The sequence below is a fragment of the Phocoena phocoena genome, chromosome 2 (genome assembly GCF_963924675.1).
Source record: "Phocoena phocoena chromosome 2, mPhoPho1.1, whole genome shotgun sequence".
NCBI classification, from domain to species: Eukaryota; Metazoa; Chordata; class Mammalia; order Artiodactyla; family Phocoenidae; genus Phocoena; species Phocoena phocoena.
In genome coordinates, this window is record NC_089220.1 from 52,610,215 (window position 1) to 52,625,260 (window position 15,046).

Below are 15,046 nucleotides of genomic sequence, written 5' to 3' on the forward strand. Positions count from 1 at the left end.
GGAATAATTTTTATGTAATTTGAGCCATGTTTTGGCAATAACTATAAAACATGTTTACAATAATCTATGATTTTTAAAATATACTGTAGGGCTTCCCTGGTGGCGCAGTAGTTGAGAGTCCGCCTGCCGATGCAGGGGACACGGGTTCGTGCTCCAGTCTGGGAAGATCCCACATGCCGCGGAGCGACTGGGCCCGTGAGCCATGGCCGCTGAGCCTGTGCATCCGGAGCCTGTGCTCCGCAATGGGAGAGGCCACAACAGTGAGAGGCCCGCATACCGCAAAAAAAAATAATAATAATAAATAAATAAAATATACTATAGATGCTTCACTTGATAGATTTACTTTTTTACTTTATGTATTTCACCTTTTTCTACTTTTTACTTTGGTTCGATGAACATCCCAAATAAAAATTAACATACTGTCCGCTCAGTGTTTCTCTTGTCCCTTTTCAACTTCTCTGTTTTATTTCTTTATTACTTAAAATGAGCTTCAAATAGTAATCTGTCTCTGATATGTTGCTGTGAAGAATGACTGGCTATCTAGATCCTGCAGTATGTTTTAGAACCATGCTCTTGTCTCATGGTTATAAGGAAGCTGATGATCTCAATGGCTTTACATGTTTATTCTTAAATAGTGATGGGATAATTCAACCAAAACATGCAATAGGTATTTAATGAACACTCAACCACATACATGATTTACTGCAATGAGATTAATCTTTCTTAATTTCCTAATTACCTGTATAAGTGCAGGAAAAGAAACAAAATGCATGGACTCAAGGTGGTGTTGGAGAGTTTAAGAGCAGTATAAAAAACTAGCATTCACTTGCACTTCACTTTTGCCTATGAGCTTTTTTTTTGTCTCTCTGTGTCTGATTTATCTATTTTTTTAACACCTTTTTTGGAGTATAATTGCTTTACAATGGTGTGTTAGTTTCTGCTTTATAACAAAGTGAGTCAGCTATACGTATACATATATCCCCATATCTCTTCCCTCTTGCATCTCCCTCCCTCCCTCCCTCCCACCCTCCCTATCCCACCCCTCTAAGTGGTAACAAAGCACCGAGCTGATCTCCCTGTGCTATGCTGCTGCTTCCCACTAGCTATCGATTTTACATTTGGTAGTGTATAGATGTCCATGCCACTCTCTCACTTTGTCCCAGCTTAACCTTCATCTTCTGTGTGTCCTCAAGTCCATTCTCTAGTAGGTCTGCATCTATATTCCTGTCCTGCCCCTAGGTTCCTCATGACCTTTTTTTTTTTTTAGATACCATGTATATTTGTTAGCATACAGTTTTTGCTTTTCTTTCTGATTTACTTCACTCTCTATGACAAACTCTAGGTCCAACCACCTCACTACAAATAACTCCATTTCCTTTCTTTTTATGGCTGAGTAATATCCCATTGTATATATGTGCCACATCTTCTTTATCCATTCATCTATTGATGGCCACTTAGGTTGATTCCATGTCCTGGCTATAATAAATAGAGCTGCAATGAACATTGTGGTACATGATTCTTTTTGAATTATGGTTTTCTCAGGGTATATGCCCAAGGGTGGGATTGCTGGGTCATATGGTAGTTCTACTTTTAGGTTTTTAATCAATTTACATTCCCACCAACAGTGCAAAAGGGTTCCCTTTTCCCACACCCTCTCCAGCATTTATTGTTTGTAGATTTTTTGATGATGGCCATTCTGACTGGTGTGAGGTGACACCTCATTGTAATTTTCATTTGCATTTCTCTAACGATAAATGATGTTTAGCATTCCTTCATGTGTTTGTTGGCAATCTGTATATCTTCGTTGGAGAAATGTCTATTTAGGTCTTCTGCCCATTTTTGGATTGGGTTGTTTGTTTTTTTGATATTGAGCTGCAGGAGCTGCTTGTAAATTTTGGAGATTAATCCTTTGTCAGTTGCTTCATTTGCACATATTTTCTCCCATTCTGAGGGTTGTTTTTTCATCTTGTTTATGGTTTCCTTTGCTGTACAGAGGCTTTTGAGTTTAGCTGGGTCCCATTTGTTTATTTTTGTTTTTATTTCCATTTCTCTAGGAGGTGGGTCAAAAAGGATCTTGTTGTGATTTGTGTCATAGAGTGTTCTGCCCATGTTTTCCTCTAAGAGTTTTAGAGTGTCTGGCATTACATTTAGGTCTTTAATCGATTTTGAGTTTATTTTTGTGTATAGTGTTCAGGAGTGTTCTAATTTCATTCTTTTACATTTAGCTGTGCAGTTTTCCCAGCACCACTTATTGAAGAGGCTGTCTTTTCTCCATTGTTTATTCTTGCCTCCTTTATCAAAAATAAGGTGACGATATGTGTGTGGGTTTATCTCTGGGCATTCTATCCTGTTCCAGTGATCTATATTTCTGTTTTTGTGCGAGTACCATACTGTGTTAATTACTGTAGTTTTATAGTATAGTCTGAAGTCAGGGAGCCTCATTCCTCCAGCTCCGTGTTTCTTTCTCGATTGCTTTGGCTATTCGGGGTCTTTTGTGTTTCCATACAAATTGTGAAATTTTTTGTTCTAGTTCTGTGAAAAATGTCCGTGGTACTTTGATAGGGATTACTTTGAATCTGTAGATTCCTATGAGTAGCATGGTCATTTTCACCATGTTCGTTCTTCCAATCCAAGAACATGGTGTATCTCTCCATCTGTTTGTATCATCTTTAATTTATTTCATCAGTGTCTATAGTTTTCTTCAGGCAGTTCTTTTGTCTCCTTAGGTAGGTTTATTCCAAGGTATTTTATTCTTTTTGTTGTAATGGTAAATGGGAGTGCTCCCTTAATTTCTCTTTCAGATTTTTCATTGTTAGTGTATAGAAATGCAAGAGATTTCTGCGCATTAATTTTTTATGCTGCTACTTTATGAAATTCATTGATTAACTCTGGTAGTTTTCTGGTAGCATCTTTGGGATTCTCTATGTATAGTATCATGTCATGTGCAAACAGTGACTGCTTTACTTCTTCTTTTCCGATTTGGATCCCTTTTATTTCTCTTTCTTCTCTGATTTCTGTGGCTAAAACTTCCAAAACAATGTTGAATAATAGTGGTGACAGTGGGCAACCTTGTCTTGTTCCTGATCTTAGTGGAAATGGTTTCAGTTTTTCACATTGAGGATGATGTTGGCTGTGGGTTTGTCATATATGGCCTTTACTGTGTTGAGGTAAGTTCCCTCTGTGCCTACTTTCTGGAGGGTTTTTATCATAAATCGGTGTTGAATTTTATTGAAAGCTTTTTCTGCATCTATTGAGATAATTATGTGGTTTTTCTCCTTCAATTTGTTAATGTGGTGTATCACATTGATAAAGTTGCATATACTGAAGAATCTTTGCATTCCTGGAATAAATCCCACTTGATCATGATGTATAATCCTTTTAATGTGCTGTTGGATTCTGTTTGCTAGTATTTTGTTAAGGATTTTGCCTCTATGTTCATCATGATATTGGCCTCTAGTTTCCGTTCTTTGTGACATCTTTGTCTGGTTTTGGTAACAGGGTGATTGTGGTCTCATAGAATGAGTTTGGAGGTGTTCCTCCCTCTGCTATATTTTGGAAGAGTTTCAGAAGGATAGGTGTTAGCTATTCTATAAATGTTTGATAGAGCTTGCCTGTGAAGCCATCTGGTCCTGGGCTTTTGTTTGTTGGAAGATTTTTCATCACAGTCTAAATTTCAGTGCTTGTGATTGGTCTGTTTATATTTTCTGTTTCTTCCTGGTTCAGTATTGGAACCTTGTGCTTTTCTAAGAATTAGTCCATTTCCTCCAAGTTGTCCATTTTACGGGCATATAGTTGCTGTAGTAATCTCATGATCCTTTGTATTTCTGCAGTGTCAGTTGTCAACTCTCCTTTTTGATTTCTAATTCTGTTGATTTGAGTCTTCCTCCTTTTTTTTGTTGATGAGTCTGGCTAATGTATTATCAATTTTGTTTATCTCCTCAAAGAACCAGCTTTTAGTTTTACTGATCTTTGCTATTGTTTCCTTCATTTCTTTCTGATCTGATCTTTATGATTTTATTACTTCTGCTAACTTTGGGAGTTTTTTATTCTTCTTTATCTAATTGCTTTAGGTGTAAGGTTAGGTTGTTTATTTGATATGTTTCTTGTTTCTTGAGGTAAGATTGTATTGCTATAAACTTCCCTCTTGGAACTGCTTTTGCTGTATCCCATAGGTTTTGGGTTATCATGTTTTCATTGTCATTTGTTTCTAGGTAGTTTTTGATTTCCTCTTTGATTTCTGCAGTGATCTCCTGGTTATTAATAAGTGTATTGTTTAGTCCCCCTGTGTTTGTATTTTTTATAGATTTTTTCCTGTAATTGATATCTAGTCTCAAAGCATTGTGGTCAGAAAAGATACTTGATATGATTTCAATTTTCTTAACTTTACCAGGGCTTGATTTGTGGCCCAAGATATGATCTATCTTGGAGAATGTTCCATGGGCACTTGAGAAGAAAGTGTATTCTGTTGTTTGTGGATGGAATGGCCTATAAATATCACTTAAGTCCATCTTGTTTAATATATCATTTAAAGTTTGTGTTTCCTTATTTATTTTCAGTTGGATGATCTTTCCATGGTGAAAGTGGGGTGTTACCGTTCCCTACTATGATTGTATTCCTGTCAATTTCCCCTTTTATGGCTGTTAGCATTTGCCTTATGTATTAAGGTGCTCTAAGTTGGGTGCATAAATACTTACAATTGTTATATCTTCTCCTTGGATTGATCCCTTGATCATTATGTAGTGTCCTTCTTTGTCTCTTGTAATAGTCTTTGTTTTAAAGTCTATTTTGTCTGATATGAGAATTGCTACTCCAGCTTTCTTTTGATTTCCATTTGCATGGAATATCTTTTTCCATCCCCTCACTTTCAGTTTGTATGCGTCCCTAGGTCTGAAGTGGGTCTCTTGTAGACAGCATATATACGGGTCTTGTGTTTGGATCCATTCAGCCAATCTGTGTCTTTTGGTTGGAGCATTTAATCCATTTACATTTAAGGTAGTTATTGATATGTATGTTCCTATTCCCATTTTCTTAATTGTTTTGGGTTTGTTATTGTAGGTGTTTTCCTTCTCTTGTGTTTCCTGCCTAGAGAAGTCCCTTTAGCATTTGTTGTAGAGCTGGTTTGGTGGTGCTGAATTCTCTTAGGTTTTGCTTGTCTGTAAAGGTTTTAATTTCTCCATCATATCTGACTGAGATCCTTGTTGGGTAGAGTAATCTTGGTTGTAGATTTTTCTCCTTCATCACTTTAATTATGTCCTACCACTCCCTTCTGGCTTGCAGAGTTTCTGCTGAAAGATCAGCTGTTAAACTTATGGGGAATCCCTAATATGTTATTTGTTGTTTTTCCCTTGCTGCTTTTAATATTTTTTCTTTGTATTTAATTTTGATAGTTTGATTAATATGTGTCTTGGCATGTTTCTCCTTGGATTTATCCTGTATGCGACTCTCTGCGCTTCCTGGACTTGATTAACTATTTCCTTTCCCATATTAGGGAAGTTTTCAAGTATAATCTCTTCAAATATCTTCTTAGTCCCTTTCTTTTTCTCTTCTTCTTCTGGGACCCTTATAATTCGAATGTTGGTGCGTTTAATGTTACCCCAGGGGTCTCTGAGACTGTCCTCAATTCTTTTCATTCTTTTTTCTTTATTCTCTCTGCAGTAGTTATTTCCACTATTTTATCTTCCAGGTCACTTATCCGTTCTTCTGCCTCAGGTATTCTGCTATTGATTTCTTCTAGAGAATGTTTAATTTCACTTATTGTGTTGTTCATCATTGTTTGTTTTCCCTTTAGTTCTTCTAGGTCCTTGTTAAACGTTTCTTGTATTTTCTCCATTCTATTTCCACAAATTTGGATCATCTTTACTATCATTACTCTGAATTCTTTTTCAGGTAGACTGCCTAGTTCCCCTTCAGTTGTTTGGTCTGGTGGGTTTTTACCTTGCTCCTTCATGTGCTGTGTGCTTCTCTGTCTTCTCATTCTGCTTAACTTACTGTGTTTGGGTCTCCTTTTTGCAGGCTGTGGTTTCATAGTTCCTGTTGTTTTTGGTGTCTGCCCTCAGTGGCTAAGGTTGGTTCAGTTCGTTGTGTAGGTTTCCTGATGGAGGGGACTAGTGCCTGTGTTCTGGTGGATGAGGCTGTATCTTTTCTTTCTGGTGGCCAGGTCCATGTCCAGTGGTTTGTTTTCTTGTGTCTGTGACCTTATTATAATTTTAGGCAGCCTCTCTGCTAATGGGTGAGGTTGTGTTCCTGTCTTGCTAGTGTTTGGCATACGGTGTCCAGCATTGTTGCCTGATAGTCGTTGAATGAAGCTGGGTGCTGGTGTTGAGATGGAGATCTCTGGGAGATTTTCGCTGTTTGATATTATGTGGAGCTGGGAGGTCTCTGGTGGACCAATGTCCTGAACTCGGCTGTCCCACCTCAGAGGCACAGGACTGACACCCGGCCAGAGCACCAAGACCCTGTCATCCACACGGCTCAGAAATAAAAGGGAGAAAAAAAGAAACAGAGAAACAAAAAATAAATAAATAAATAAATAAAATAAAGTTATTAAAATAAAAAATAATTATTAAAAATCAAAAAATTAAGAAGTAATTTAAACAAAAGAAAGAAAGAAGAGAGCAACCAAACCAAAAATCAAATCCACCAGTGAAAACAATCGCTAAAAACTATACTTAAAAAAAAAAAAGGTCAGTCAAAACCCTAGGACAAATGGTAAAAGCAAAGCTATACAGACGAAATCACACACAGAAGCATACACATACACACTCACAAAAAGAAACAAAGGAAAAAAATATATATATTGTTGCTCCCAGTGTCACTGCCTCAATTTGGGATAATTCGTTGTCTATTCACGTGTTCCACAGATGCAGGGTACATGAAGTTGATTGTGGAGATTTAATCCGCTGCTCCTGAGGCTGCTGGGAGAAATTTCCCTTTCTCTTCTTTGTTGGCACAGCTGCTGGGATTCAGCTTTGGATTTGGACCCGCCTCTGCGCGTAGGTCGCCTGAGGGCGTCTGTTTCCCGCCCAGACAGGAGGGGGTTAAAGGAGCAGCTGATTAGGGGGCTCTGGATCACTCAGGCCAGGTGGGGAGGGAGGGGCACGGAGTGCGGGTCGAGCCTGCAGCAGGCCGGTGTGATGTGGCAACAACCTGAGGTGTGCCGTGTGTTCTCCCCGGGAAGTTGTCCCTGGATCACGGGACCCTGGCAGTGGCGGGCTGCACAGTCTCCCGGGAGGGGAGGTGTGGATAGTGACCTGTGCTGGCACACAGGCTTCTTGGTGGCGGCAGCAGCAGCCTTAGCGTTTCATGCCTGTCTCTGCTGTCTGCACTGATAGCCGCGCTCGCACCCATCTCTGGACCTCATTTAGTCTGTGCTCTGAATCCCCTCTCCTCGCACACCCCGAAACAATGGTCCCTTGCCTCTTAGGCAGGTCCAGACGTTTTCCCGAGCTCCCTCCCGGCTAGCTGTGGCGCACTAGCCCCGTTCAGCCTGTGTTCACGCAGCCAGCCCCAGTCCTCTCCCTGGGATCTGACCTCCAGAACTCGAGCCTCAGCTCCCAGCCCCAACCTGTCCTGGCCAGGGTGAGCAGACAAGCCTCTCGGGCTGGTGAGTGCTGGTCGGCACTGATCCTCTGTGCAAGCATCTCTCCGCTTTGCCCTTTGCACCCCTGTTGCTGTGCTCTCCTCCGTGGCTCCAAAGCTTCCCCCCCCGCCACCCGCCATCTCCGCCAGTGGAAGGTCTTCCTACTGTGTGGAAACTTTTCCTTCTTCACAGCTCCCTCCCACTGGTGCAGGTCCTGTCCCTCTTCTCTTGTCTCTGTTTATTCTTTTTTCTTTTGCCCTACCCAGGTATATGGGGAGCTTCTTCCCTTTTGGGAGGTCTGAGGTCTTTTGCCAGCGTTCAGTAGGTGTTCTGTAGGAGTTGTTCCACATGTAGATATATTTCTGATGTATTTGTGGGGAGGAAGATGATCTCCACGTCTTACTCTTGTGCCATCTTGAAGGTTTCCCTGCCTATAAGATTTTAAAGGCACTACTAAAATTAATCTTGAAAAACAATAGTTTCAACTTACAAATTAAAATATATCAATAAAACAAAATTAATAAATGTTTTATTATGTGTCCTCAAAATGTATGGGTATATTTAAATATGTTTTTTGTGATATGGCGTAGGACCTCCAAAAATCAAAATGGTTTTAAAATATCTCTGTCAAATGCATCAGAGTCAAATATAAAAATTATATCGTTTAGTGACTACATTTTTTACACTAGTCATTCATTTATTCATTTGCCCACTTATTGATTTGCCTTACCAATATTTATTAAGCACAGTAACTGTACAAGCACAGGACGAGGCTATGGGGGTAGTAATGAAAATAATGACAAAATAAAATGCTTTTTCTGTGCATGTTTTGTACTAGGTACTATTGTAAGCACTTAACACGTGTTAAAATCATCTCACCTCTGTAAGACAGGTAATTATTTTCCTCCATTTCAACAGTGGAAAACTGAGGCACTCAGGAGTAGAAGAACTAGCCCAAGTGCACACAGTTATTAAATAATAGCAGAATCAAGAAACCAGGTATTGTTCTCCAGAATTTGTGCTCTTACCATTCAACTATCAGGCCGTATTTCAGAGAACGCAGTCATGATGCTTCTGTCTGAAGAGCCATAGTGGAAGCCTGGCTAATGTTATAAGATGTGATATGAAAGGGAAAATAAGGGGGCTATGGAAGCTTATAGCAAGGGACTTAACTAGCCTAGGATGAAATCTCTTCTTAAAATATTTTTAATAATACACAAAAATTTTTTTTATGTTTTTCCTACTTTAATTTTTTTTCTCTATGGCATGATTTACACTTAAGCTTGATGAATCCAATGACCCTATGGTTCTTAAGCATAGCCTCATAGTTTAAAAAAGCTGATATTTACAGAATCAAACATAAGATGCTAGAACAAAATGACAATTTCACCTTTATCTCTTTAGAATTTAAAGCTATAAAATTTTGTTACTAAAATATGTATGAGCATTCTTAAAGTCTTGAAAGCATTAGCCCATTTGGGGGGTCTTTGTGGGATATTTTTAACATCAGGGATTATCAGAGAAATAATGCCATCTTTAATAAAACTAAGTTGGACAGTGCGCTGTTTTCAATTTAGATTTGGAAAAGAGAATTTTTAATAAGATTGTGAATACACTTCTGCAATGCACTATAGGTAAAACAGTGGTCTCTTGTTATTTATATATTATTTTATGAGCTTTGAAATTCTCTTGAACCTTTTTCTTTAAATATTGTCTGTCTAATAGAAAAACAACTCATCCTTATACAAGTCAATTTCAGGGACAAATATTTCTTAATGTCACCACTGTGTGTTTCCATAATCTAAACATAGACTATTAATGGCCCTTAGGCCTTGGGACTTTTAATTTTACTAAAATATGATGTAAAACAAATGAGTTTTACTAATAAAACTGTTGGACTGTCTACAATTGTATTTTAACTAAATAGTTTTGTAAGATTATATTATTTACCTCACACTAAGCTATAGGAATTTCTTTTACTTTTTCATAATGCTATGTCAATAATTAAGTATAATATCTATTTTTAAAATATTTAATTAGTAGTTTCTTTTTTATCAGTTTAACAATATTAAATAACTCTTTGAGATGCTTTCTTTTCTACCAAATTGCAATGCCTTTTGCCTCTTATTTTCATTTTGTGAATTCCCCAACAGGTTTATCATAGATATTCATAATTTCAAGTCAACATCTCACAAGGGCAATTAAGATACTTTGGAAACTTCTGTGTCCCTTAAGATGACGTTAGAAGGGCCAGCGTGCAACAATGATGTTTAAAAAGGTCCTCCAGGCATTCCATACTTATTCCACAGAACCATAATTATAATATGGAGTTGTCTTCTTGCTCTCCTCTGGAGTCTTTTCAAATTTATTTTTTATTGAGGCAACATTGACTAATAATATTATATAAGTCTCATGTGTACAACATTATATTTCTACTTCTTTGTACCCTACAGCATGGTCACCGTCAAAAATTTAGTTTTCATCAGTCACCATAAAGTTGATCCCCTTTACTCATTTCACCCTCCCCCTGCTCCTTTCCCTCTGGTAACCACTACTCTGTTCTCTGTATCTGCATGTTTGTTTTTGTTTCATTTGGTTTGTACATATATTTTGGGTTTTTGTTTGTTTTTAATATTCCAAGTATGAGTGAGATCATATGGTATTTGTCTTTCTGACTTATCTCACTTAGCATCACTTACATAATATTCTCAAGGTCCATCCATGTCCCAAAAGGCAAGTTTTCATCTTTTTTATGGTTGAGTAGTATTCCATTGTATCCAAACAAGGCAGACAATATTGAATCACACAAGGAGTTTACCTTATATTCTGAGAAAAGCACTCTCCAACTCTAAGCTGAAATTAATATCTAAAAAAAAATGCACAGTACAATTGAACACTTTGTGTTCCCAATATGGATAGATTTCAGTTTTAACTTTGGCATCAAATATTTCTGAATGCGTGAACTCAAACATTGGCCTAATGCATTCCCCCCGTTTTTATTTAGGAATGCATTATATAGGCTGGCACTGTGGTATAAGCAGAAAAAAAAGTTCTGTATGTGAACAGAGTTTTTATGCAGTTTCTACTTTGAGTGTTTGATGAAAAGTCTGTAATACAGCATTTTTTATTGAATGGATATTTATCTACAATTTTTTTTACCTGAAAAGTTGCAAACAACTTATTTTCACTGGGGAGATTATTATAACCCAAACATTGGAGTGGTGGCTGTCATAGTTCGGTGACTGTGTTTGAACAGTGGTTTATTTGTTTCTAAGTTTTAAAGCAGTGGTTATGAAAACTCATTGCCTAAACTTTCTGAACAGAGAAGGTTAGAGAGGAAATATGGGGGCTGCTTTAAGTTACATGATTTTGTTATTCCTTTCAAGATGAAAAACCAGGCCCACTGCTTAGTAAAAACCTCCATTGATCTTTTATCTTACTTGGTTGTGTTCAGGTTGCAAAATATGTATCATTTCACCTCAGAATGATCCAAAAATTAAATAAATGACAATCTTCACCATGAAAATACAAGGACTAAACAGCTGCAATATTTATACCTGGAAGGACAAAAGAGATTGTCAGCATTAAAAGAGAAAGGGATTTTTGTTTTAAAACTTTAATCCATCTTGTCATTCTAATTTTGGAACAATAATCCAAGAATACATAAAATTTTTAATTCCTTTCTCCATGTGTAAGATCTTAAAACAATTCCATGGGTTTATAACATGTAATTAAAATGTGTAACCATTCTACATGCTTTAAACTTGATTAATACAGTAAGATTTTGGCACAGGAGAACAATGTTTCATTTTAATTGTTTGAGGAAATATAAAGCATACTGTTACTCTAGTTGTAGTAGATCTAAATAGGTGCATGTTCTTTTGTTTATGTCTTTTAGCATCTCCGTCAATTAAACTCTTGGTGGATGACCCTATAGTTGTAAATCCTGGAGAGGCCATAACATTAGTATGTGTTACGACAGGAGGAGAGCCTGTACCCTCTCTCACTTGGGTCAGGTCCTTTGGGACTCTGCCTGAAAAGACTGTTTTGACTGGAGGAACTTTAACCATACCTGCCATCACCTCAGAAGATGCTGGTACTTACAGCTGCATTGCCAATAATAATGTGGGAAACCCTGCAAAAAAGTCTACCAACATCATTGTGAGAGGTAAGTTTGCATAGAGAATGTTACAGCATAAATTTCTATATTTTCATTGAATAGTTTTCATAACATATTTTTAGTGATACTATGGAATAGTTTTATAATATGTTCTTAGTAAAAAAAATGATTAAAATCCAAATGTGGCATAGGGCATTATGCATTGTTATACAGATTGTGTATTAGTTTAAGGATTTAACAAATGCACCAATTTAATGTTTAATAAATATTTATTGAATCCCTATTACATGCAGAGCTTTAAATTGTGGGATTACATAGAGATCTATAAAACATTATCTTGTACTCAAGGATTTTACTCTCAGATAGTGAAAAAATATATATATCAATTTATAGCCATATGATGCAGTGTTTGGCAAGCATGAGTAAAAGCTATAAACATAAAAATTATAGTAGTTTCTGGCTGAGGTTATTAGGGAATATCTAATGACATTTGCATCAGGTCGTGTAGGCTGGGTAGAGTTTTAACAGACTGAGATTAGCTAAGGTCATGGAAAAGTCAGAGTTAGTAAAAGGTAAAGTTTATTTGAGGAATTTATATAAAAGGTGGTTCACTAAGTCAACAGCAGTGATGTTCTAGCTAGTGTGCTGGTGCTGCCTGTGGAAGAGATGCTAACCTTCCATTTCAGAGAAGGTGAAGTCACTGTGCAAGGAAAGCATATGCATCTTCATGTCTCACTTTACCTGGTGTGGTCCTGGGCTGGGGATGGAGGATGGTCACCAAGGCCTCTAAAGTTAAAATAGACATCCATATGCCCAAGAGGACTCTTCCAGTAGAGAAATGAAAATGTATCATTAATGAAGGATTATAATGGAAGCAAAACATAATTGAGTATATTGAGATAAATGCTTGTGATTTTGTGAACATAGACTGTGGTGGTTTTAGTGACCATAGTTATCTGTTACCACCCAAACTATCAGAAATATGCTACTTGGCCAAAAATATACTCTAGTCAAAATATTGTAAGATGTTACAGTGTAAATCAAGACACTGTGGATTTCATAGCTACTAATTTCATGTCTACTGCAAAGCTAAGGAGAAGGGGAGGCGAATAGAGTAAGTTAAAATGCCAGAAAGCTTTCTGTTCTTACCTAGTTTTAGCTGTTTTTCTTGAATAAATCCTTCTCGAATTTTATCAAGGCTTTGGTTAATTTCCAGAATTCTGAAAAAGTTGATTTTTGACATTTTTGCCTGTGTTTTTGTTGCTTTTATGGAGGGCCAGATTTTCAGAGACCTTTATTATGCCATTCTGGAAGTGCTTCTGTCTGTATTCATTTTTTCACAAAAGGAAGGGATAAACCATGGGCTAATAAAAACATTATTGGGGAGTAATCCACAAACCATTTTGGATATATATTATAGGGTAGAACAAATGCACAAATATATATTGCTTTTATTGAGAACCAGGGTTCTCACTGTGGGAGAAGGAAGATACATATATAGAAGGACAGAGATCTAGTGGTATGATACTCTAGTAGCAATGAACATATCTGACACCCAGTTCTTGGTTCTAAACACTATGCCCCCTTGGGAAAAAAAAAAAAAGAACATTTGGAGAAATAGATGATTCCAGGGCAAGGGCTGGGAAAGTAGAAGGTGAGCCTGGGACGTATTTTGTGCCAGAAAGCAAAGACTAAGAAGGCTAAAAAAAGGGTGGGGGAGGAAAGAAATAAGTGAGAGAGACTAAGAAGTACAAACTTCCAGTTGCGAAGTAAATGAGTCATGGGTATGAGCTGTACAGTGTGGTGAATGTGGTCAATAACTATGAAAAGTAAAAATAAAAATAATAAAGCATCTCGGAAAGCTCAAAGACTAAGGGAAATGTCAAAAGGACATAGGAGACAGCTTAAAGTGACTCCCATTGGCCAAATTAGTGGCAATTTGAGCATTGAAATGCGTTAACAATGATAATGGTTTGTAATATGTTAAATTAAAATTTCATTAGTCCATAGTAATAGTAAAATGAAAAAGAAAAATAGAAATGAAAAGCTCTTCTTTACAGAAGGATCCCAGCTAAAAAATCATAGAAGGAATGGTAGAATAAAAGAAAACAACCATTCTGCAATCCCCGGTGTAATAGTTGGTTCAAGGATTATCAATGGATGCTGAATTATTGGGTAAAATATTTGGAGGCAATAAAATATTCACAAGATCTCCAAGTATCACCCCAAACTACAAGCTACCCCTTTGTAGTTTTTACTAACTACAAAGCAGGAAAGGTACCTTTTCAGTTGAGAGATTCAGCAGTCTCCACTCTAACCAAATGATCAGACTTAGGGACCACCAAAAGGGACAATTTGACAGGAAGAGCCTCCTGATGAGATTTACTAAAAAGCCACAATATCACCTATGTAGGTTTTCACCAAAAAAAATGTCAAACCTGAACCTAATCATAAGTAAACAATCAGATAAATCTGAACCAGGGTTTCTCAACCTTGGCACTACTGACATTTTAGGATGGTAATTCTTTCTTGTGGGAACTGCTCTGTGCATTGTAGGATGTTTAGATGCATCCCTGGCCTCTACCCACCACATTCCAATAGCACCTTGCTATTGATTGAATGTTCCTGTCCCCCGCCGCTGCAAAGTTCATATGTTTATATCCTAATCCCCAAGGTGATAGTATTAGGAGGTTGGACCTTTGGGAGGTGATTAGGTTGTGAGGGTAGAGCCCTCATGAATGGAATTAATATCCTTATAAAACAGGCCCAACCCAGGTTCAATCCAGGGAACTAAAATCCCACAAGCCACACGGATTTAAAAAAAAAAGAAGCCCAAGAAATCTCCCTTTCTCCTTTCACCATTTGAAATTATAGCCAAAAAAAAGTCTATGAACAAGGAAGTGGGTTTTCACCAGACACTGAACCTGCTGGCACCTTGATCTTAGACTTCCCAGCCTCTAGAATTGTGATAAATAAATTGCTGTTGTTTATAAAAATTTTAAAAAAACGACGCTGTGGATACTGCACTATCTGCTACAAAATTGTAAGCCATACAATATTTAGTAATTGCAAGATATACCATTATTTTATGTATCATTATAAAATAAAACATCATGCCAATTGAGCTACTACAGTGTTTTCCTATGAGATCAAATGTTATTGAAAGAAGTCTTTCAGATTTGTTATACTTAGGTTTTCTTTTAAACTGTGTATCACCCATTAACATACATAAAAAGGAAAATAAAATAAAAATCAATTGATTAAATTATTCCTAAAACTTCACAATCAGAACCAACCGAACTTCTAAATCAGTTTTCATCCCAGTCTTTGATGACTATGGTTTTCTA

General features: G+C 37.2%; 1 protein-coding gene across 1 annotated transcript in view; it reads left to right on the plus strand.

Annotated features, from left to right (window-relative positions):
- MDGA2 (MAM domain containing glycosylphosphatidylinositol anchor 2) overlaps positions 1-15,046 on the plus strand; it is an 841,090-nt gene that overhangs the window by 559,322 nt on the left and 266,722 nt on the right. The window contains exon 8 of the mRNA XM_065871677.1: positions 11,478-11,747. Coding sequence (XP_065727749.1) covers positions 11,478-11,747 — 270 coding nt within the window. The remainder of the gene's footprint in view (positions 1-11,477; positions 11,748-15,046) is intronic.